This window comes from Episyrphus balteatus, chromosome 2 (genome assembly GCF_945859705.1).
Source record: "Episyrphus balteatus chromosome 2, idEpiBalt1.1, whole genome shotgun sequence".
In the NCBI taxonomy this organism is placed as follows: Eukaryota; Metazoa; Arthropoda; class Insecta; order Diptera; family Syrphidae; genus Episyrphus; species Episyrphus balteatus.
The window spans coordinates 39,236,186-39,261,113 of NC_079135.1; the positions used below are offsets into that span (position 1 = coordinate 39,236,186).

Here is a 24,928-nt window from a genome sequence, read left to right on the forward strand (position 1 = left end):
AAAAATCAAGTTAAATGGGTTGACATGTTTGTCGCGATTTTCGAAGTCCAAAGTCAACGTAAATAAATCTACCATTCCAGTTACTCGTATAAGAAATTCGAAGAAATTCTAGAAGAAATTATGAGAGTTGTCACTTATCATCACTCAATGACCTGTCGGGAACTCCCTATAAAAACGAACAAATTATTTCGTAAACTAAAACCGTTAACATTCAACTTTGCAAAAAGCGTTGTTCAGTAGGTACCTTCAAAAGGATTTCTATTTCAAAGAAGAGTCTCGAATGGTTTTTAAAAGTCGAATGGTCGCCCTTATTTTTAACATTAAATGATATCTAGATCTTGAACTTAAAGCTCTTAACCTAAATCACCAGTTGATACCTAAACTAACTAACCAAATACATATTAATATTAACTAAAAATATATATTTTTTCTTTAAACTTCCTACAACTACAAATAATTTTTACTCACAAATTAACAAAATGGTGCACTGAAAATTAACTATAAATATTAAAACGTAAAATTCCTAACACTAAAACAAACAAACAAAAAATTAAAACACAAAAGGTGAATCTGCATGGACGCCGTTAGAAAATACTTACAATCATTTTCTAACAATCGATTTGGGTGAGAAAAAAATGACTCGGAAAATTGCTACAATGGGTCGGGCGAAGACAATTGAATTTGTGACTGAGTACATTGTTCAGTATTCGGATGATGGTGAATATTGGCGATCGTATGTTAGTCCTATGAGTGAACCTCAGGTAAATTACTCAATAAAACGTAAATATTACAAATAAATAAATTGTAGTCGTTTTTTTTAAGTTTTACCTTGATTTTGTTTTAATTTTTTACCTATAAATCTTTATGTCAACTCTGAATGTTTTCATATAAATAACTGTGAAATACAATCAAAAATAAATTATTAATGTCATTGTAAGCTGTTAGTTAAATTATTATGAATATTGATTTGAGCTTCTTTCTTTAAATGTGTTACACAATTTATTTTAAAGGATATATCCTAGATAAAATTCCAGTCCCTGATTCCTTAAACAAAGTTTACCTCCCTTAAATTTTATTCGATCAATCCCGTGCACAGTAAAATGCGTTTAAAATATTTACAATATTTTTTTTTTATTTTGGTATGTCGAAATCAAATCAAATGCCAAATCTGGGCGGTATGCGTCGTTTCATTAATATTTTGCATTGTTTAGAACCCACGATTGATAGCTATATCGTCGGCTAGGAGTGAAAAACATCTAACTCCACTTTTACTCTCCTTACACAAAATATTTCCAAATGTATGAATAAATCCAAAACTACACTAGCCCAAAAAATTAAGGGAACAAAAAAAATCGTAATTTTTTTAAATAATTTTCCATAGGCTAAGTAAAAAATGATCGTATTATGACAAAATAAATAGCATGTGAAAGCCCTATTCTTCTAGTTTTAGGATTAAATGTTAGAAAGGCTATTTATTTGGCTTTAAGATTCATTTTGTTTCAAACTTCTACGATTTTTTTAGACTGCAATATCAGTCATCAAACCAAAAACCATACTTTTGACTTTGACTATCAATATCTCAACAACGGATCACTGTACAGAAAATTTAAGGACACATTTAAAAATTTCATTCAATTCTCTACAAAGAAACGAAGTTTGCTTTGTTAAAAAAAAATGTTTTCTTAATTTTGGAATTAATTTAGAAAAGCTATCAAAATAGGCATTTTTACGGTTTTTTAGAAAATGTACCGCTATTCAATTTCTATGGGTGATAAAATTAAACTGAGCCTTAATTAATTATGGGTAATAAGATTAAACTGAGGCTTGATAATTGAAGCTAAATATACATGAAATTAATATGCAATATGTTTCAGACTTATTCATCTAAGGGTTTTTCTGTTGTGAGGGTTTGAACTTTTGAGATGAAATAAAACACCATACTTCTGCAGGTCTAAATAACTTAATTCTTGTAACTTTTTTTATAAGCAAAATCAAGTTCTTTTGAGTTTATTTGAACATTTTATTGATAAATATCGTTCAAGTTTTAGATAAACCAAGGAAAAATTTAAAGTTTTCAAAAAAGTTAAATTTTGAGAAAAAAAGCTTTTTATACCATTTTTTGATACTTTTTCTAATTTTGAAAATTTTTTGAAACTAGGCTAACTTTTTAGTCCGGAATGATTTTGAACCGCCCCATGGAAGACTTCTCCAAATAATCTGGTTTAATGTTCAATTTCACCGAAAGAACTTCGTACTTCTGAACGAAAACAAAAACTATTTATTTCATTTATGTCCTGAAACTTTCTCAAACTAAAATAGAATGCATTTTCCGATTGCAGGTCCAAAAGGGTAAAAATTACACGAACTGCAAAATATTTTTAAATAAAAATAAAGATCCATTTTCTGAGCCAAAAGAGGCAAAAATAGTAGATAGTCAGAATGGATGGGACCACAACTGTCCGACACGGTTTCTAGAAATGCCCTTCAACTTTTTCTTACTATTACTCCTTTAAACAGATTCCTCTTTGATTATTCCCTTTTGTTGCGCTCTTGAAAAACGCTTGCCCATTTTACTACAACTAACGTGTTTCTGACCCGCTCTCAAAAAATTGTGTCTTTCTTTTATTCCGAAATAAGTTGTTAAACTATTATATACGATTGAATAACGATTGAAAATCCTTGCAGTTCATTCCGTAAAGTGGTACATTAGAGTTCCAGGTACCAAGAGTTTTTTTTTTATCTTCGCCTTTTTAAACAATATTTAGGTTATGGGCATACAAATAGCTGAAATTGTTAATAACATTATCTTCATTATTATTAAAAAGTTGCGTACTAACACCTTGAATTATTAACTTTTATGTTTTAACACAATTTTATCATTTTTCTTCAAGTTCTTCATACTAACTAAATAATCTACTTTACCTGAAACTTGTATTAAACAAATATTTTTTTTTTAAATATTTATCAAAGATGTTCAAAGGAAACAGCGATGGAAATGCAGTTCATTTTAATGTCTTCGAAGTACCAATTATTGCCCAATGGATACGAATAAATCCTACAAGATGGCATGACAGAATATCAATGCGTGTAGAGTTATATGGTTGTGATTACAGTAAGTTCAAATCTATAACTTTTTATAAGTCGTTATTAATCTTAATTTATCCTCCTCCTTGCAGTCTCTGAAAACCTCTACTTCAATGGAACAAGTTTGGTCAAATACGATTTACTCAGGGAACCTATTGCCTCAACACGAGAATCCATTCGATTTCGTTTTAAAACCGCTCAAGCCAATGGAATATTAATGTATTCACGTGGCACACAAGGTGACTACCTCGCACTTCAAGTTAAAGACAACAAAATGCTTTTGAATATGGATTTGGGATCGAAAATTATGACTTCATTATCCGTTGGTAGTCTGTTGGATGACAATGTTTGGCATGATGTTGTTTTGTCAAGAAATCGTCGAGACATTATATTCTCAGTTGATCGAGTCATAGTCAAAGGCAGGATAAAGGGAGAATATAGTCGATTGAATCTCAATCGTAATGTAAGTTTAAATAAAAATTTTGATCCTTAATTCAAACTAAAATATCCTTTTTTTTCTTTTTGCAGCTTTATTTGGGTGGTGTTCCCAATATCCAAGAAGGTATGCTAGTCACACAAAACTTCAGTGGTTGCATTGAGAATCTCTTCCTTAACTCATCAAATTTCATACGCGAAATGAAGGATAATTATGAATATGGCGAAGCCTTCCGTTATCAACGAGTAAACACAATCTACGCCTGTCCATCGCCTCCAATTTATCCAGTGACTTTCCTTACCAGATCGTCATATGCTCGTCTCAAGGGTTACGAAGCTCAGAAGCAACTGAATGTCTCCTTCTATTTCCGTACCTATGAGGATAGAGGTTCGATGTTGTATCACGAATTTGCTTCAGGTGGCTTTGTTAAGGTCTTCTTGGAATACGGAAAGGTTGAGATTGATTTGAAACTGGGCGATAAACCTAGAATCATATTGGATAACTACGAGGAACAATTTAACGATGGCAAATGGCATTCTTTAGTTCTAACAATTGGAAAGAATAAACTTGTGCTGGACATTGATCAGCGACCAATGACTACGACAAAAATAATTCAAATTTCTACGGGACGTGTATACAATATTGCTGGTGGACATGATAAGAATGGTTTTGTCGGCTGTATGAGACTGATTTTAGTCGATGGTAACTATAAACTGCCCAAGGATTGGATTCAAGGGGAAGAAGTGTGTTGCGACAATGAAGTAGTTGTTGATGCTTGTCAAATGATCGATCGATGCAACCCAAATCCATGTCGTCATGGTGCAACGTGTAATCAAAATTCAATGGAATTCTTCTGCGATTGCAGTCAGACAGGATATGCTGGAGCTGTTTGTCACACATGTAAGGAAATTCATTTAATTTTGTTGATCATTGACTTACGTTTATTCGTTCTTTTTTTCTAGCCAAATACCCACTGTCTTGCTTGGCTTTGAAGAATGTCCAGAGTGTTCAACAAAGAGTTAACATGCACATTGATGTTGATGGCAGTGGTCCGCTGAAACCATTCCCAGTTGTCTGTGAATTTTATTGTAAGTTCTTTTTTAAAAATTTCTGCCAATTTACGAGACTACAATTTTATGACATCTCTAGCTGATGGAAGAGTTATAACAACACTTGGTCACAGTCAAGAACGCACAACAACAGTTGATGGCTTCCAGGAGCCAGGTTCATTCGAACAGGCAATTATGTATGACGCGGATTTAATGCAGGTAGAAGCACTTTTGAACCGATCTCATTCATGCTGGCAACGACTTAGTTACTCTTGCAGAGCTGCTAGACTTCTGAATTCTCCAAGTAAGTTTCCAATTCTCTCAGAAAAATAGTCCAATTTAATAATGATCTTTTTCCCTTTAAGGTGAAATCAATGCATTCCGACCATTTTCGTGGTGGGTTTCAAGACACAATCAAGCAATGGACTACTGGGCTGGTGCCTTACCAGGATCACGTAAATGTGAATGTGGAATTCTTGGCAAATGTATCGATCCAACTAAATGGTGTAATTGCGACGCGGAAAGAATGGAATGGACCGAAGATAGTGGAGATATTCGAGAAAAAGAATATTTACCAGTTCGTGCTGTACGATTTGGTGACACTGGTACACCATTAGATGAAAAACAAGGTCGATATACACTTGGACCGTTGCGTTGCGAAGGAGATGATTTATTCAGTAATATTGTGACATTCCGAATTGCTGATTCTACAATCAATTTACCACCATTCGATATGGGACATTCGGGAGATATCTATATGGAATTCAAGACAACAACAGAGAATGCTGTACTCTTCCATGCAACAGGACCAACAGATTATATAAAATTGAGTATAATTGGTGGATCCAAGTTGCAATTCCAATATCAAGCTGGTAGTGGACCATTGGGGGTGAATGTGGAGACTAGTTATCATTTGAATGACAATCGCTGGCACACAGTCAGCGTGGAAAGGAATCGGTAAGTGAATAACACAACAAAATAATCTTTTAATCGAATTCATCAAAAAAAAAAAGAACTGTCACTACACTTCGGTCGACAGGAACATTTGCATTTCTTCTTGTTTTTTTCCGCAACATCGAAAGCAAATCAAACTGAACTTCTTTTGTTGACGATAGCAAAGCATTTCAGTTATTTCGTACACATTAAGAGCCAGGGTTTAAAATCGTTCGAGGTGTAAAAGCACTTCGTAAATTCTTTCAAACCGTTCAATAACAGAAATATTGGGCTGATATCATTGTAAAACTTAATGCATTAATTTTTGTTTCCAATACCATTCTAAGCCCTTCACTTCCAGATTTAATTACTCGAATATGTTTTTTTTTCAATTCCTACAAAAGTTAGTTAATTATTATTTTAGTGCATGCATCCTTCTACACGATCATCTTCGCAGTTGAAGAGGTTCTTAAACCGATGCGGTAATTTTGTTCTCCAAACACTTTTCTATAGTTTCTTTAAACTCTTTTATTCTGGCCTACAGTGTATTGTCTTCATTGGCTGCTTAAATACTTCCACTATCAACTTTGTTCTTCTGTGACTGGGTTATTTTCAATGTTTCCAAGAGCTTGCGTTCTATTTTTAGAACCCGCAGCCAACTGGATTGTTTTTTCGATCTCGATCATGGAGTTTGCGTGTGCTCTTTCCTTTTTTTTTCTTTCTCCGCAGGATATTATTTTATTCCTTTTTTCTGGTTCAATACTAATCGCTTTCGTTTTGTGCAGAAGCATCTTCATATGTGTATCTCTTGACACCTTTTTTCGGTATATTCATCATCATACCACGGTTTCCCTTTTGTGGGGAGTTTGATATCCTATTATGTTTTGGATGCTTCCTTGATAATTTTTCGAATTAGGACCACTGTTATAAATAAATTTATTACTTGAAAGTCGTTGTCTTTTGTCGTTTCATGGAGACTAGGGCCACCATGGAGCCCGTAAAAGATCTTAAAACATTTTTTGAACTTTCCTTGATGTCTACATCTACAGTAGGGTGTGTCACTTTTGTATGGCCGAAAAAAAGTACTTTAATTTTGCAATGTAATAGTGATCAAACGTTGTCTGAGGTTTAATAATATGTAAAAAAAATACTATAATATCGTTCATCTTTAGCTCGCTCAAATCGGTTGAAGCTGTTAGGAAAAAACGACTTTATATGAAAAAATGATTTTTTTCCTTCGCTTATTATTTCGCAGCTTCTTTACTAAGTTTAGTTATTTCTTGAAATTATCTTTCATGAGAAAGCTTAAAAATATTTAATATATTTTTGTTTTTGTATCCAAACGGCACAATTAAGAAAAAAAAAAACAAAAATCTCTAAAAATCCAAATTTCTGCGATTTCTTCCTATATTTTGAGCGATATTAATTAAAATGAAAATTGTAAACGCAGGATTTAATTTTGATAAGCAATGCAACTTTTAAAAGCTATTACATTTGAAAATTCCATAGTTTAGCATTTTGACACACCCTAATTTACAGCCACACGATCAATTAACGGATTAGTTAACTTTGCATTGAAGCCGGTTTCTAAATACAAGAATTCAGCCTAATTGATGTTTTTTTCTGCGGGAAACGCAATTAGTGTCGACATATTTATTTTTTTTTTGTTGCAAAATGCATCCTTTTCATCTTATTTCCTTGCACTAATCGTATTTTCTTGCAGTAATACTTGTACGAAAATTATTATGTTGAATTTTCTTCTGTTCAACCCTCGCACTCATAAGTTTAGCAAGTAATGTCGTTACAACTTGAATAGGCACAATTTATGTGTAGTTGATCTACTCCATTTCTATAAACTCCACCACAATATTTTTTCAGTCAGATAAAATTTAATCAAACTTCTTTTTATTTCTTATAGCAAAGAAGCTCGTCTTGTCGTTGATGGATCTCTTAAAGCAGAAGTTCGTGAACCACCAGGTCCAGTTCGTGCTCTACATCTGACCTCCGATCTAGTAATTGGTGCTACCACAGAATACCGCGATGGTTATGTAGGGTGTATTCGAGCTCTTCTACTTAATGGAAAAATGGTTGATTTAAAATCATATGCTATGCGTGGACTTTATGGAATTAGTGCCGATTGTGTTGGACGTTGTGAGTCAAGTCCATGTCTTAATAATGGTACCTGTTTCGAAAGATACGATGGATACTCGTGCGATTGTCGTTGGAGTGCTTTCAAAGGACCTATTTGTGCTGATGGTATGAAAGTTAATTTTGTTTTCTTAGTTTTCCAACTTAACAACTCTCTTTCCAAATCATTCAACAGAAATTGGTGTTAATCTTCGTGCAAGTTCAATGATTCGTTATGAATTTGAAGGTTCCTTCAGATCAACTATTGCTGAAAATATACGAGTCGGTTTCACCACAACCAATCCAAGGGGTTTCCTTCTCGGTTTCTCATCCAATTTAACTGGAGAATATCTTACAATACAAATTTCCAATTCAGGTAAGATTTAAAAAAGTTTAATAAGAAAAGAGTTGTATTTTAAAATTTTGTTTTTGTTTTGCAGGTCATTTGCGATGTGTGTTTGATTTCGGTTTCGAAAGACAAGAAATTATCTATCCCAAGAAACATTTCGGTCTGGGCCAATATCATGATGTACGATTCTCCAGAAAGAACAGTGGTTCCACTGTTGTGCTCCAAGTGGATAACTATGAACCAGTTGAATATAATTTCGATATTAAAGCATCTGCTGATGCTCAGTTCAATAACATCCAATACATGTACATTGGAAAGAACGAATCGATGCCTGATGGTTTCATTGGTTGTGTATCTAGAGCTCAGTTTGATGATATTTATCCTCTCAAACTTATGTTCCAACAAAATCCACCACAAAATGTTAAGTCTTTGGGATGTAAGTATTCAAACTCTCTGAGATTAATAAAAAACCGTAAAAATATAATAAAAACTTATTCGTTTTAGCACAACTTACTGAGGACTTCTGTGGTGTTGAGCCTGTTACTCATCCACCCATTGAAGTAGAAACCCGTCCTCCACCTCTGGTCGATGAAGAGAAGCTGAGGAAAGCCTACAATGAAGTCAATTCAGTGCTTTTGGGCAGTAAGTTTGATCTGCCTTCTTAAGTTTTAAACAATTTTACAAAATTCTTCTTCTTTTTCAGCTCTTCTTGCAATTTTATTCATCTTAATCATTATTATGGTTGTTCTGATCGGAAGATATCTTCACCGACACAAAGGAGATTATCTTACGCACGAAGACAAAGGTGCCGACAATGCTGACGACCCCGACGAAGCTGTTGTACAATCAACGACAGGACATCAAGTTACGAAAAGAAAAGAGTGGTTTATTTAGATTGTTTTCAAAAAATAGAATAGACAAAAAAAAAAACGAAAAGTTAAGGAAGAGATAGGAGGAAAAAGCGAGAGAGTTTTTTTTTATTATAGTTTTTTTTATTTTTCATTCGAATAGCTTCTTTTTAGTTTATTTACATGAAAGCGATTAGACTTAGTTTAGGAAGATTGACGAACCAAAAAAATAAAAGACATTGTCAAATGTCAATGCCATTCACAACCTTTTCCTTGACCATTGCACAAACTTGTACTCTTGCTATGCGACTTAGCAAAAATTAAAATTCGTTTTTCATTGTTAACTGTGCCCAAAAGAGAGTAAAGCTTTCTTCATTAATTTTCCATTTATATTATCAAAATAAAGCCTCCATGGTTGCACACTTTTGCATGTAAATGACTAAAAAGATACAATTTATTATTATCTTTAGTTAAACAAACAAAAAAAAAAAACTAAACTTAAGTTGACAGAATTTTTGTAACAAAAATATAAAAAAAATATTATGTTAACGATATTATTTCGTCCCGTCCATTTTGTACTTTAAGTTACGTATTTTTTTTCGTAATTGTTTTTATTTTATTTGTAATTTTTTTTGTATTATTTTTTACACTCTCTTAGTTATTAGAAAACAAATAACAGCATTTTGTAAATGAAGCAGCAAAAAATATTCAAAAAAGCCGAAATTATTGTTTTGTATATTTGCCAAAGTTTTTGTATATATAATAAAAAAAAAATATAAAAAAAAATCTTTAACAATGAAATACAATTTCATAGCTTGCATTTATAATTAAAAAAAAATAAAAAAACAAAATATTTTTCAAAATAATCCAGGCAAATGTACAAATAAAAAAAGAAAATTTACAAGTTGCTTCAGTAAAAAAAACTATGTTATCTCCGTCTCAAAACAAAACAAACAAAAAAACTCTTGTATGTATTTTCATTTGAAAATATAATTTTTTTTATAAATCTAAAATATATTATTAATAAAAATTAAATATTACTATGTATTTCGGTTTTTCCGTTTCGAGTTTTTTAACATTCCATTATAATTAATATACAAATAAAAAACAGTTTATGTAGGAATGTTTTTGTTAAAATATAAAATGTTTTTGTTTTTTTTTTCATAAGGAACAAAAGAAAATTAATATATATGATTAAAAGAAACACAAGAGAGAACTAAGAATAACAATAATAAATTATATACTTTAAGCGAAAAACAAAGCGAAAAGAATAAAGAAAATTTAATTTTTAAGATTAAAGAAAACATTTTTTTTAATTCACAAACAATATGGAAACCTTTCTCATTTTTTCAATTTTCGATTCCGGTTTTGAGTAACCTGAGGAAGATGACAAAGTAGTCGCAAACCTACAATTTTTATTTCTTTTTTATTCGGGTAAGAAATACATATATGTGTGTATTTATGTACGAGTCTAAAATCCTTTTATGGTGAATAAAATTTTCCCTTGGATTGTCCCTGTTTTCAACGAAAATGATCATGAAAAGTTTCGGCAACATATATAAAATTTCCAGAAAAATTTATCTGTCATTTTATAGGATTCATGCCCACACAAAAAATTCGGAGGAAAAAAAATATTCTGAGGGAAATAATATTTCCCTTGAGATAACCATAGGGCCCAATAAGTACTTTTGTGTTCAAATATGGAAATCATAAATGTCATAATATTGGATTTAAAAATGGAAGGAACATGGGAAAAAACGCCATTTAGAAGAATTTCAAAAGCCACTGCAAGTTGAACCTGAATGAAATTTTAAGTTTCCGCTGAACTATTAAACAATTGAAGAAAATGGTTAAATTGCTTTGTGCTTCACTTTCAAGTGAATCAGAATAAGTGGAATTTTTGGAACATGACCAACCTTTCGCCTATAATTAGTAATGAAATCGATTTATTTCTATTCCTATAAATGATAGGTATATGATAACGAAAAAGTATAAGACCAAAAAATATTCACCTTAAATATTTCACCTTATTTATGTTGATTTGTTGGCGATAAAACCTTCTAAAAAGAAAATACTTTGTATAGTTTTTTTTCTTTTTATATTATTTTCATTTCAAAAATAAAATATAAACATTTATATACAAAATCTAAGACTAAAAAGATTTTAATACAAAAAGTAATAAGTTTTTATACGTATTGTCGTAATATTCTTGTTTTACATTAAGTTTTTTTTTTGGTTTTCGCTAAGCGATAAGTTATACTGGGTTAGCTAAAATAACTAGACCGCCAACAAAGTGTCAGATGGGTAATAATTTTCTTTCAATTTGATGTACAATTCAAATCCATTTAAGTAAGCTATAAAGAAATTTTCAAAAATTATAATTGATCTAAAGATCTATACAATAAAAACTTACATCAAATCCATTGTAGGTCACAATTCCTAGGCACATTACATCAGAATGATCTTTGTATTCGATCACAGCATCGAACAAAAAATAAATAACAAAAATACAATAACACACATGGCTATTATATCCTTTTGAAGAATTCGATCATGATATAGCGATCTGTATGATTCTCTTCGAGTTTTTTGGAATAACCATAATGGAAGGATTACTTGTAATAAATCAGGGACCATAAATCCAATGTCTCGTATAACTTGATGGGCAAATCCTTCGCCACGAATAACATTGGTAATGAATTGATCAAAACTACTTGTTACTATGTGCAACAAAGCAATGCCAATAACACACAGTACTTTCTTGGAAGTTACCTGATTATGGATGTTTGCTAGGTGCACTATCATCACAGTTGATATAAGTTCAGTTATCTGAAATAGAAGAAGTTATTTTTTTATTCAAAATAAAATTCACAACGGTTTTGAATGATAATCTAAAAAAACCTCTATGTATGCACTATTTACAATGTTTAAAAAATAAAATTGCAGATATAAATATTTTTTCCTTTTTTTTACAGTGAAACAAATGTTAGGGAGGAAATGTGTTTAAATATTTCAGAAAAACTTAATGTCCAATGAATAAATCGTTAACGAGATAAGCCATTGTCTGGGTTCCAAAAGGAAGGACTCGCTGCTACAAATATGTTAAAATAACTTTACTTACGAAAAAATTATACTTGTTCCTTTAACTAAAAGGATAAATTTAATTTATATTCCAAATGTATGCACTTGCCAAAACAACATCTAAACTGATCGGTAGAGAGATCGAGGAATGTTTTATGGACGAATAATGTAAAATAATGCAGAATACTTACCCTAAATTAACGACCAAAATATTTTGGGTCAAGTATTGCTTTCGTGTGAACAAAAAATCGAGGTTTTAATGAAAACCAATATTATGATAATGGAGAGGTCTAAAAAAGTGTTTTTTTTTTCATACCGTTCGTGGTACGACAGGAGCCCTTCTCCCGAACACATATTGCCGGAAGTTTTCATTCAGAATCGGGCTGAATGAATTTTAAATTCGTTGATGTAGCTGGACAATAAATAGGCCTCTGCTCTCTCCAATGAAAAAAAGAAACTCCATATGGTAGAGGAAGATATTAGTTTTTATTTATCTAGTGAAATAGACGTTGAAAGTCTCTTCCTATTCATAAGAAGTTACGAGTGGTTCAACAAGTGTGTTTCTAACTCGCTACTTTTTGTGATACCAAACCTTTTTTACTTGCGAGAATGCCGAACAATGCTGTCTGTGAGTAATTCGAGCTACAGGCTAAACTAATGCAGCGATTTTCTTCAAACTTGGTGGTTAACAGTTTTGGGTAATTCCCTAAAGGACAAATTGAAATTTTTTGTTTAGGACCAAAACTAACGGTACCTGTCATATAACGGAAATAGAAAAGTTAATTTCTTTCAATAACGGCTCTACCGATTTTAATTAAAATGTTTGTGTGTAATGTATCGTTATTAACGGAACCTGCCATAGAACGATTTTGTCGATTTATAAATTTCTCGTGAGAGACAAAGCAGATTTTGACGAAAAATTTTATACAGAAACGTTAAAACAATCAAATAAAAAATGTTTAAATTTTTCAATAAAACACATTTTTGGATTTTTTAAAAATATTTCAATTTTTTTTTTGAAAAATCAATTTTTTGAAAACGGGCTAATGAATTGTATCGAAATTTCGTTTTTATGTGTTAAATAATATTTTCTTAAAAATGACATACCAATTTTTTTTGAAAAATTTTACAAATATATTTATATTTAAAAAAAAACAGCTCTAACGATTTTCGAAATTTTTTTTCTCAAAATTCTTTTTATGCAAGAAATCAAATGGCATACTTGTGTAATTAAAACGGTTTTTAATTGATTATAAAAAGAGATTTTATTTTTTTAACACTACTTATGAAATTAATTCAAAATATCAAATTTTAAATTTTCCCTAATTTTTTTCAGTAAAAACCTTTAACATTAGAGTTACTTTTACCATAAGAGCGAGAACGTGCGACCCCAGTCTTGCATTTTATTTTTTAAACGAATATCTTCTAAACGGTTACTGGCTGAATACAATGGTGTAGCTTGTAGTACTGTCAAAATTTTACTGAGGGAAACAACAACAAAAGTTGGCGGCAACTGAGCAAAAAGTTGAGAATTCTTCAACTTGCGCTACAAGCTACAACCACAGTTTAACCATTGTATTCGGGGGTTAAAGCAATCAATTTGATGCTCTGAACTTTTTTGTAGAACGTTTAAGTCCCTACAAGAATACATCTTACTAATTTGATAATAATGACTTTTTCTAACTGACTGAAAATTTTGAAAAGTAAAAGTAAAGAAAATAATTTTTTTTAGTAGAAGATTGATGTAAAAATGGAAAATTGTGAAGCGGAAGACTTTCCCATTAAGATAAAAAGCTCATATTTGGTGAGTATATTCTAGAGGTGTTTTTCGTTTTTTCGAAGTATAAAATAAAAAAAAAAAACGAATTTCGATTTTTTTGAAACTAATTAAGTTGGTCTTATTGAAAATTTTCGTAAACACGTGAGGCGATCTGTATCTTTTGGGAGCCCCTTTTTTCTTGAGATAGATCTAGTACCACTAATCCAGCTTCAGTTATGTTCCTGAATTTGTCCCACAAGAAAGGAACGCGGAATTTTTTTTTATAAAACCCTAGCAATTTCCAAAACAAAAAAAATTAAGAATAATAGTTATACTTTGGTATGTTATTGTTATTTTTTTTTTTTTTTTAACTTTTGTTATCAGTTTCTTTAAGAAAATAATATGCATAAGATTATTAAAAGAGTACGCTTTCACAAAGTACATAATGTTTGTGTATGACCATGAATGCAATTGACATATATTTGAGTAGGTCAAATGATAATCCGTATTATAAATAATAAACTTGATTTATACATTTTATTTATAATTTGAATGATTAAGGCATGCCATTCAATCAGATTTACGTTGAGGCATTTTGACTTTTCATTCGAAAGTTTAATTGAAAAAGCTAGTTCTGATTAAAATTACAATTTACTATTTTATTTTAAGGCACATAGTAAACATACTTGGTTCAGTAAAATTTAAAATAGATTAATTTTGTTTTTGCAATGGAACGTTTATTTATTTATCTAAATTATTTATGTGGTGGTTTAAGTAGCAACTTTTACTAGCGTTATTGATTGAGGATCTTGCATCAAACATTTGGACACCCTTTTAAGTAAGATCCTCAATTGATGTGCGCTTAGTTTCAGGAATATACGATCAAGGAATATCACTGTTCTGAATAAGTTGGTATTTATATGGTAAAATGCTTAAAAAAATGCTTTAGTGCAGCTTGTTTGTTTCCCAATTCGTTGTTTCTTTTGGAGACCAACCAAAAATTTTGTAACCTCTTAGACAACAAGGGAAAAGGAAAGTCAAAAACAACATTCAATGTCTTGATTTGACTAGTTTCTTTCTTTGATTTAAATCGCATCTTGAAATATAATTATATTTCAAGATGCGATTAACTTTAGATGACATATAAATGAACTGGGAGATGAATGAATAAATTGTGCACAGAAGACTAAAAAATTAGTTTTAAAACTTATAAGAAACCGTGCCCAAAGTATTATGTACTCACATTTTGAGAAAAAATCTAGGCTGATTTAAATACAAGTCTGTTAGTTTTGTAGTGTAATTGAAAAGAGGTGCATTTTAACTGGATAGGCCTGTTTGAGTAGGTACTAAAATCAGTGATAACTTAAATAAATTTAATATAGGACAAATATTTTAAAAATTTATAATAAACTTACAGTAAAAAACATTTGATGATTCCATTGGCGGTAATAATCGTCATTATAATAATTTATACACATCCACCATGCATAATAATGAGAGAAAATTGATAGAGCAAACAACAACATCATTGAATACCGTACATGTTTTTGTATCGTCAAAGAAATCAATTGTTTGATACATTCGTAGAGTCCAATTACAGCCATTACTGTGAGGATCCACATTTTTGTGGAATTTTGTGTGGCATTGAAATACATGTGTTTGTATGATGCAATTCCAGATTCATAAGGACCTTTGAATACGGTATCCCAACAGGAACATGAACAGACCTGCTTGTCAACAGTCAGATTAAACTTATCCCAAAAATACCATAGCACAGCAATGTGTCCAGGTGGTATGAGAGCTGGTGCAAGGCTTCCCAGCGCTGCTGGGAACCATTTAATGTTGACCATGTTACAGAACGCGTCTGAAAAAATAAATGAATGCAAATAATTTATGTTTATTATGTTATTTATAATTATTTCAAACAATAATAAAAAGGTTACTATGTAAGGTGACTATCGAAATCGTAAAAAAATGAAAAGAGTGTATAGCCAAGTAACACCCCCCAAATTTTACTGTGGGCCCTGCGACACAATATTGCTTGAAAAGGTACTTAGTCCTTACACGACACCCGCGTTCAACACAAGCCACCTAAACTTAAGTTCTGAAATTTTAGAGGATCTGATTTGTCAGATGTCATCATAAGTTAGATGACATGACTTTTGGGTAACCTTTGGTTCTGACCAATAAAAGTCTACAAATTCAGAAATTAAGTTCCAGTGGCCTGCGTTGAACGCGGGAATATTGTTATATATGATTATTACATGTAAGATATAATAAATACTTTATATTTTTCTTTTTTATTTTTTCAATTTTGTATCTGTCGTTTTCACTCTTAACATAATTAACAGTAACACCTGCCCAAATTAGCAAGTACTTTAAGTTCCCATAAACATGACGCAGCATATTCGAAAAAGCGTTATGTCGCGTTGTGTCACAATGTGTCGCGTTGTGTCACAATGTGTCGCGTTGTATCGCTTAGTGTCGCGGTGTGTCGCAATGTGTCGCAATGTGTCGCGTTGTGTCGCGTTGTGTCGGGTTGTGTCGCAATGTGTCGCGTTGTGTCGCGTTGTGTCGGGTTGTGTCGCGTTGTGTAGCTTCGTGTCGCGTTGTGTCGCGTTGCGTCGCGTTGTGTCGCGTTGTGTCGCGTTGTGTCGCGTTGTGTCGCGTTGTGTCGCGTTGTGTCGCGTTGTGTCGCGTTGTGTCGCGTTGTGTCGCAATGTGTCGCGTTGTGTCGCGTTGCGTCGCGTTGTGTCGCAATGTGTCGCGTTGTGTCGCGTTGTGTCGCTTAGTGTCGCGGTGTGTCGCAATGTGTCGCGTTGTGTCGCGTTGTGTCGCGTTGTGTCGCGTTGTGTCGGGTTGTGTCGCAATGTGTCGCGTTGTGTCGCGTTGTGTAGGGTTGTGTCGCGTTGTGTAGCTTCGTGTCGCGTCGCGTTGTGTCGCGTTGTGTCGCGTTGTGTCGCAATGTGTCGCGTTGTGTCGCGTTGCGTCGCGTTGTGTCGCAATGTGTCGCGTTGTGTCGCAATGTGTCGCGTTGTGTCGCGTTGTGTCGCTTAGTGTCGCGGTGTGTCGCAATGTGTCGCAATGTGTCGCGTTGTGTCGCGTTGTGTCGCGTTGTGTCGGGTTGTGTCGCAATGTGTCTCGTTGTGTCGGGTTGTGTCGGGTTGTGTCGGGTTGTGTCGCGTTGTGTAGCTTCGTGTCGCGTTGTGTCGCGTTGCGTCGCGTTGTGTCGCGTTGTGTCGCGTTGTGTCGGGTTGTGTCGCGTTGTGTAGCTTCGTGTCGCGTTGTGTCGCGTTGCGTCGCGTTGTGTCGCAATGTGTCGCGTTGTGTCGCTTAGTGTCGCGGTGTGTCGCAATGTGTCGCAATGTGTCGCGTTGTGTCGCGTTGTGTCGGGTTGTGTCGCAATGTGTCTCGTTGTGTCGCGTTGTGTCGGGTTGTGTCGCGTTGTGTAGCTTCGTGTCGCGTTGTGTCGCGTTGCGTCGCGTTGTGTCGCAATGTGTCGCGTTGTGTTGCGTTGTGTCGCGTTGTGTCGCGTTGTGTCGCGTTGTGTCGCGTTGTGTCGCGTTGTGTCGCAATGTGTCGCGTTGTGTCGCGTTGTATCGCAATGTGTCGCAATGTGTCGCGTTGTGTCGCGTTGTATCGCAATGTGTCGCAATGTGTCGCGTTGTGTCGAGTCGTGGCGCGTATTACTTCCGTCCGATAAGAGATTATAAAAACCGATTGCCGATATAAGCTGATATAAAGCTAGAAACTTTGAGGTTTCAAAATATGTTTTCAAATAAGTGTTTGGCAGCACTTAAATTAAGTTAAGAAAAGTGGTAACGATTTACTTATGTACGTTGTATGTATCATTTGAACAACGACGTCATACCTTCGGTAATATCGTTTGATACAAAAAAAAGTCAACAATTGCTTGATACAGAAAAATCAAGATATTGTATTAAAAACACATCTTAGTCGTGTTTTAATGGCAACTGAGTTTACATTTTACACAATAAACAACCAGAAACGATTGCTTCAATTTATCCTTAGATGTTGATTTAAATTGTAGTACTAACCTACGTTCACGGTTACCAGTAGGAGACGGATTTTGATAACAACGAAATAAAAACAGATTTCAAAATAAAAAGTAATTAATAACATGCTTGTGAGTCCAATCAAACTCAAAAGATAATAAAGACATTGACTGAGAAAGCTTGAACGATAACATAAAATGATAAGAATCTAACAACACCAATAAAAAAGCAAGCAGTCTTAAAATATAATACAGAGTAACATACACAATACAAAAATTGATCAAACTCAGATAAGCCTCAGTTGTCGCGTAAACAACAAACTTGATTAACTTGAAGTGGGATTTACAATAAATTTAATATCAATTCGTTTCTTTAAAATAGAATTTTAATTGCTAGAGTTATCATTTTTTTTTTACCGCGAATATACTGTTATCTATCGATCTATTTATTGGTTTTATCTGTTTAAACTTAAAAAATACTTTATTATCACCTTAACGTCGTTAGAACTACATCCACTTTGAAAATGTGGCAAAAGTATTTAAAATATAGGCTACACATAGTATTCACGGTGCAATGTGCATACAAAACATCGTTAAAAAGCAGGTCTGTTTGTGACGAATTCTTCACCTCTTTGAACTTGATAGCCTTTTCGTAGCTCATGATAATGGGTTTTTGTTCTATTTGAGACCGAATTAAGAATAATATATGAAAAAAAAATGTTTTCTTATATGCATGCAAAAAAGAATCAAGAGGCGATATAGATAGATACTTTTTGGAATACTTTAGAACCTTTTTATCTTCTATGCTCTAGAAAGAATTTTTTGTGACTGTTCTAGTTGAATATCTTGCAATAATACAATAGTTATTCAAAATATGTAATTTAGATGAAAATAAACTACCGTTATCCGTTAAGAATTAATGGAAATCTAGTTATATTGGCCTTAAAGTGTGGAACGCATTTTTCTTGGCATAGAGTAGTTCCATTCAAAACGTAGTACCAATTTAGATCTTTTTTCAGGGAACTAAATCATTGTCGCTATAAATATGACCAGGCAAAAATGGGTTAAATTCTGATTTTTTGAATTTATTTTACAAATTGTGTGAATGATAAACAAAACGAAAAAACATTTCTAGTTGACAGTTAACTTAAATTCAGTCAATTTGCATTGTTTGTTTGTTTATGAAAATTTTCTACAACTCAAGATATTAATACACCGCTTTATTTTCATTTTAAATAATTGAGCTAAATCTCAACTTGAGTAACGACAATAAGTTGCTACCTAATATTTCACGTACATAAGAACTTTTTTGCTTCATTGTTTTACTTTATCTGTTTAAATCAAGCGCGTACTATAGTGATAGGACTTACCATATTAAATACACTTACATATTCCCATTCTCTTTAAACAACTTCAACACGTATAACGCATTCTTAAAACACTCATTTAAGAACTTGTAAAATCCAACCTTTGTAGGTATGCCATGGAGTGTGTTTGCTCACGTTTTTCATTTTTTGTATGTTGCCTTATAGCATAGCATGATTACTTTAGTCTCTGCTTTTGTATTGGCATTAAGATTGTATACACAGACAAGATTTAAAAAAAAGATAAAAAGTCAATGGAATGAATTCTTCCTGTAGTACTTACTCTAATAAGAAAATGTTTTTTTTTGATAATAGACTGATGACACATTATGTGTTGTCTTGATAAAATCTTTAATTGAATGTGTTAATTTAAATAATAAGGTGATAATGTTATTGAGTTTTCCATATTTACTTGCCTTCATATTTACTAGCTCAATGTTGATGTCGTTTTGACGAAAAGTCATTAGTTATTAAATGATAGGAATAATTAGCTTTAACGAAACTACCCAGGGCTACTTTCGCGTCTCTAAAGAGGGTTTTTTACCTCTTTTTATAACCCAATCCATTTTCCATCCACTTTTTAAAAATTGTCTAAAGTCTCCTTTTTTTTTGAATATTTTGGTGACTCTTTTTCCTCCTTTTTAAAATATTTTCTCTACTACGTTTAGTTTTCTTGCATTCAATACATTTGAGGGGAGGAATTACTTTCACTTTTTTTCAAATTAAATATGGAATTCTGTTTCTCACATTACTATGCATTTGCATAATTTTACCAACTAAGGTAAAGTGAACAAAAAATAAATCCTTAACTTGGCTCGGAAAACAGATGAAAACTGGAATTTCGTTTTTTTTTTTTTAATTTTCTGACAAATAACAAGGTGTTTTTATCCATTTTTGAGAGTCACTTTTCATTTAAAGCTATCCCTAACTAAACACGATGACCGAGAAAAAACGCAGCCGATAGCTTTTTTGTATGGAAAACGCCCACAACAGTGCGTTTTGGTTTAGTCTAACTAAAATTTTACACCTGAAAGTTATCAACAAACAATTTTTATTGGCAGAGGACAGACATTTCAAACCTAAACGTCGACAAAAAAAAATTATGTCGTCGTTAGTTTGGGAGAGCCTTAACTCTCCAACTCTTAAATGCAGATATCCCCCAATGAATGGCACCTTGAGTTTAAAAACCATTTAGAGCTACATTTTAATTTTTTGTTGATCATTTTTGCCCCAAATAATTATTTTTGTTATTTCTGTATAATTTGGCATCACATCTTTCATATTTTATTACTTGGAAGCGCAAGAAAACCCTGTTTAAAAATTCACTTTTAGATTCCCGCCTTTTTTGGCATATTCTTAGCAAACGAGAGTAAGGGTCATATGCATACAAAATAGTAAATGCTTTTACTTGAAAAAATGTAAAAGTATGAACGTTTTTGATCCATATTTTGTGCATATCAAACCTAGTTTATACTTATTAATTTCATATTGCTAGTATTTACTATTTTTTATGCATACGGGCCTAATAGTATAGGTAGATTAAAGTGGTAATATTTATGAACAAATAAACATTAACGAGAGTTTTATATTTGTTTATTTTTATATTTTTATAAAAATAAATAATTTATTAGCTATGTTAACTATTGGATGAAAAAATGATGACTCGATCTGTAATTGGCACGTGCCAATCATTTGAAAATCCCATATAAAAGTGCCAATCACTGGAATGATTGGCACTATGCCAATGATTGGTAGAATTAAAAACACAGATTTTAGTTTTGGTCAGTTTTCTTTAGGACGCAAGTGTACCTTTATATTAGTCCATAAAAACTGGATTTATATACATACAATTTTCAAAATTGTATTTTTCTGCTTTTAAAATAAAAATAAATTAAAATAAAATGTCAATCATTGGAAGGTACCGTGTCAATAATTGTCAACCTATGCCAATCACTGGCAAAATGAGTTAATGAAGTTTTTATTTATTTATAACTAGCTAACCCCACCCGCTTCGCTGAGTGCATTTATGAAAAAAATTGAACCTGTGTGAAAATAATTTAAAACCGAAAAAGTGAATTTATATTTTTCTCAATTTATTCTAATGTTTTTTGATCAGTACCTCATATTTTCAACAATAGACTTTGCGTTTTATGAATGGTTAAAGCGAATGTTTAAAATCAAAAAGCAAGTCTAATGGAATCATTTAAATTCGATGAATCAAAACATCTTTGTCTTTGAATTTTCTTTACGGCAAGTCTGGTACCATTACAATGCTTAGGTTGATTGATATTCCGAAGCAATATAATTGGCGATCCTATTGCGGAGTTCCTGGTTAATCGAAAGAATTCTATAACTCCGTCGGGTAATTAACTGTACATAGTTAAAAAAAAATTAAAATACTGAACAAAATAATACGTTTTGAAAAAACATCTAACAAAAAAAGTTCTTGCCCCTACATAGGGGTATTTATACACGAACATTGTTCCAGTATTTTTTGACTTTATCGCAAATCTATCAAAATGAAATCTAAAGCTTCAACTGATTTTAAGTGCACAATTGTTTTCTCATCCACACAATAACCTGACACTGCTGCAAAACTTTGCCAATTGAAATATTTATTACATATAGGTGTTTTAAAGGCAACTTAAGAGCAAAGCGAGCTGTACTGTTACCATTTAATAACGTAGCATTAATTCCAGAAGAAGTCAGAGCCAGTTTTTTTTTATTTTTTAGATGTTGCTATAAATAATAGCAAAAATATTTTCCCCGTACCATCAGGAACATATGCAAAAAACAAACCCAAACTCTGAATGATCACACCTTGTTTAATTGTTTCGTACACATACTTTTGTTGATCATTTAACTTCGGCACATTAGTTTACCCAAACATTTTTAATTCAATGCAATCAATCGTCCTTCCACTTGATCAAGAATCGTGCTCTACACGATTTGGAGCAAACATTCCAAATTGTGCCCGTGTTTTATTCGTAAAAATAAAACCGAAGATCAGAATTTGATTATACATTTCATGTGTGTGCAGCCAAATTCGCACCCGTGTCGCATTGTAGTCTGATCTTGAGATTTTCAAGCTGCAACAACGTGTAAAGAAATTTTCCTTTGCTGATGATCAGAAATTCACCAACTTTTATTATTTTATTAAACAACATTAAGATCTCTTAAAACCTCAATTTATTTCCTCCCCATTATATTTAAAATCGCAATTAAAAGTTAAAAATCTGTCAAATCGCATACAAATTATATAGTTTACCGTTTAAAGTTTTCGATTTTACGTTATAATCCACAAAAAATTAAGAATTGAATATGGAAATACGTATGTAGAAATGGTCACACTGATACTTAAAGTATGTTTTGCTGACCAAACAAAAACACTTAAATAAAGTTAAGTATTTTCCTGATTAGGTTTAGGTATTCCACCATCAGCTTACATTAAATGTAATGTCACACGACACGCTTTCGATTTGCTATCCTGAGTAATGTTTTCTTAATAAAAATGCCAAAGTCAGGCTTTAAACGATAATAATTAATAATTATTTTGAAATTTGTGTACACATTAAGCTAAGTATTTTTTTTTTTTTTTAAGCGAGAGTATTTCTTTACTCGTACAAATTGACAGCTATGTAAAGATGGAAGAAAAGGTATTATTTTTTTTTGATACAAACCATCTACATATTAATACCTTTCAAACAAAAAAAAAATTGCCAAAATCGGACCAGCCAAACGCGAGTTTATCGGCCACACACACTTAACGAACTCATTTTTATATATAAGATTAAATTTTATTAATACATTTTACTCAAGCTATTTTATTATTTTAAAGGATATATAGATAGTTACAAAAAAAATATTAATAGTATTTTAGCATAACTAAGGGCTCAGTTAAAGCCATCAGTAAAATTTATCAGTAAAAATTTTGTTTTGCTATTTGGAATACTTTAATCTTATATTTTGAGGAAAATTTTGATGAAATAAATTAAAAACATATTTTTACTAATTTTTTCAAAAATGCATTTTGTGTTAAATTTTATACACAAATTCATTTTATAAATTTTACTGATGAAATTTAATTTTGCTGAACAACCAAATGCCAAAAAAAAATCCATTTACTGATGGTGTTCAATTTTTTTACTGTTCATTAAAAAAAATTACTGATGCAATGAACAATAAAAAAATAAGCCTTTAATTTAATGACGTAAATTTACTGATTGCGATAAACGATCATCAGTAAAACATTTCAAATTCCTGAAGTTTCAATTTTTACTGATGGATTTTACTGATAGCTATAATTGAGCCCTAAACGGAAAAACACTGCGAACTAAAGTTGTGGACATTCGCTTATGGTGCCAACGATTGGGTGGTTTACCCTATGGATTTCAGCAATTTCGTGCGACTTTGTCATGTATTTTATTTTATAGCCCGTTTTCACTAGAGCCCAAATGAGATAATTACCTACGCAAATTATGTCATTTCGAATGTCAAAACACAAGAAAAAAAATTATTTTGAAATTTGAACTGACCTAATTTGCGAAACTAACTCATTTCGGCTGTAGTGAAAACCGGCTATTACACCCTTTTTGACTAAGGCGTCTTTTTGTCTTGAAATCCTCTTTTTTTTTTTTTAATTTACGAAGATAGCCCTGGTACACCTACTTTGGAGCGGAAAATTCTTCGATTCCACACAAATCTTGCTTTGAGTATGCTTCCAACAAGCAAACACTCTTCGCTCTCTATGAAATCGAACAAGTTTTCGCTCCAACGGATACCTTCCTCGCTAAGGACGAATGATTTCGTCTCCGATGTAAGTAACCAATAGTAACTAGAACAAACATTTCTAGGAAACAGAAAGAAGATATACCTATAGACTGATTCATTTCATCTAAAATAATAAAAAGAAGGTACAACCAAAGTCAATAAGAAAAATCAATGAAAATCCAATTACAAATGATTCAAATTGAAACCAATAAGAACTAATTTTTCAAACTGGAAGTTTTTCACTTTCATAGACCCACTGTAATCGTTGAATACAAGAACATCGCAGCATGAAGTTACTCATCCCGAAACCTACCTATTTTTAACTTTTATCATTTTGCAATTAAGCTTTTACTCAACCTTGATCTTTACAAACTCATGAATAAACTGTAATTTAATCAAAAAATTATTTTCCCACAAACCCACTTCGTTTCCAATAAGAATTTTAACTCAACTTGATTTACCAGATTCGTATCCCATTTGCAAAAAAATCTAATAAGAGTAACCTCAACTGCATTAAAGTAGAACTCGTTTTAACTTGAAGTTGTTAATTAATTCAATGACACTACTCATCGTAGTTATAATTAATGAAAAAATAGTAAACATAGTGCAAAAAATATTGGAGTAAAACTCACCTGTCGCTCACGTTTTTATTTTGTTTTCTTACAAATATTTTGCACAGTCAAATAACAATTAAATTGGGTTATAAGAAAACCAAGATATAATATAAATTATTCAACGAATGTCATAGTATTTAATTTAATGTATATTAAACGAAAGAAATGACGTAATTTTAAAGAAAATTATAAATTAAGTAAGACGGCCACAAGGCAAACTACGAGCAAAATACGTATCAGCCGTACAAATGTAGCCTAGGAAAAAAATATTTGCAAATGCATATGCAAAAAACAAAAATACAAAAAAAAGTGCACAAATGCAGCCGCTCCTATCTTACGAGAAGAAGTAAGACAGCACTATAAATAACAAATATAATCGTTTGTATTTTTATCTTTGTTTTTTTTGTTTATTACAAGGATACCAATGTGTAAGAGCAGGTTCAGTATAGAAATTTATTTAGAATTATTATATAGGTATCTCTTTTTCTTCTTTTTGTTT

At 32.0% G+C, this 24,928-nt stretch overlaps 2 protein-coding genes across 7 annotated transcripts in view; one reads left to right on the top strand and one right to left on the bottom strand.

The window, feature by feature from the left end:
- Positions 1 to 8,892, top strand: part of LOC129908259 (neurexin-4) — a 31,823-nt gene extending 22,931 nt beyond the window's left edge. For 2 of the 3 annotated variants that reach the window (XM_055984636.1, XM_055984637.1), the window contains 12 exons: positions 565 to 761; positions 2,971 to 3,112; positions 3,177 to 3,547; positions 3,613 to 4,420; positions 4,483 to 4,608; positions 4,670 to 4,873; positions 4,935 to 5,526; positions 7,421 to 7,758; positions 7,826 to 8,005; positions 8,070 to 8,414; positions 8,483 to 8,620; positions 8,682 to 8,892. In XM_055984636.1, the coding sequence (XP_055840611.1) occupies positions 565 to 761; positions 2,971 to 3,112; positions 3,177 to 3,547; positions 3,613 to 4,420; positions 4,483 to 4,608; positions 4,670 to 4,873; positions 4,935 to 5,526; positions 7,421 to 7,758; positions 7,826 to 8,005; positions 8,070 to 8,414; positions 8,483 to 8,620; positions 8,682 to 8,872 (3,632 nt within the window). In that variant the 3' untranslated portion in view covers positions 8,873 to 8,892. The remainder of the gene's footprint in view (positions 1 to 564; positions 762 to 2,970; positions 3,113 to 3,176; positions 3,548 to 3,612; positions 4,421 to 4,482; positions 4,609 to 4,669; positions 4,874 to 4,934; positions 5,527 to 7,420; positions 7,759 to 7,825; positions 8,006 to 8,069; positions 8,415 to 8,482; positions 8,621 to 8,681) is intronic. The other variant, XM_055984635.1, reaches the window with a different exon arrangement.
- A 2,094-nt stretch (positions 8,893 to 10,986) lies between these two features.
- On the bottom strand, positions 10,987 to 24,660 carry LOC129908261 (uncharacterized). 4 transcript variants are annotated; one of them, XM_055984642.1, is made up of 4 exons: positions 18,173 to 18,242; positions 15,082 to 15,530; positions 11,240 to 11,655; positions 10,987 to 11,180 (listed from the first exon to the last, which is right to left on the bottom strand). In XM_055984642.1, the coding sequence occupies exons 2-3, from the start codon at positions 15,514 to 15,516 to the stop codon at positions 11,302 to 11,304; spliced, it is 789 nt and encodes a 262-aa protein (XP_055840617.1). In that variant the 5' UTR covers positions 15,517 to 15,530; positions 18,173 to 18,242; the 3' UTR covers positions 10,987 to 11,180; positions 11,240 to 11,301. The 4 variants fall into 4 exon arrangements, with proteins under 4 accessions (XP_055840617.1, XP_055840615.1, XP_055840618.1 ...); XM_055984640.1 differs by lacking the exon at positions 18,173 to 18,242 and adding an exon at positions 17,725 to 17,830; XM_055984643.1 differs by lacking the exon at positions 18,173 to 18,242 and adding an exon at positions 17,538 to 17,560.
- Positions 24,661 to 24,928: the final 268 nt, after the last annotated feature.

Coding starts and splice junctions, on each gene's coding strand:
- LOC129908261 (XM_055984640.1), bottom strand. CDS start 17,809: ATGTTATTAATTACTTTTTATTTTGAAATCTGTTTTTATTTCGTTGTT. Junction 15,531..17,724: donor ACTGGTAACCGTGAACGTAG/GTTAGTACTACA, acceptor TTATTTTTTCAG/ACGCGTTCTGTAACATGGTC. Junction 11,656..15,081: donor ATCATCAAATGTTTTTTACT/GTAAGTTTATTA, acceptor CTTCTATTTCAG/ATAACTGAACTTATATCAAC.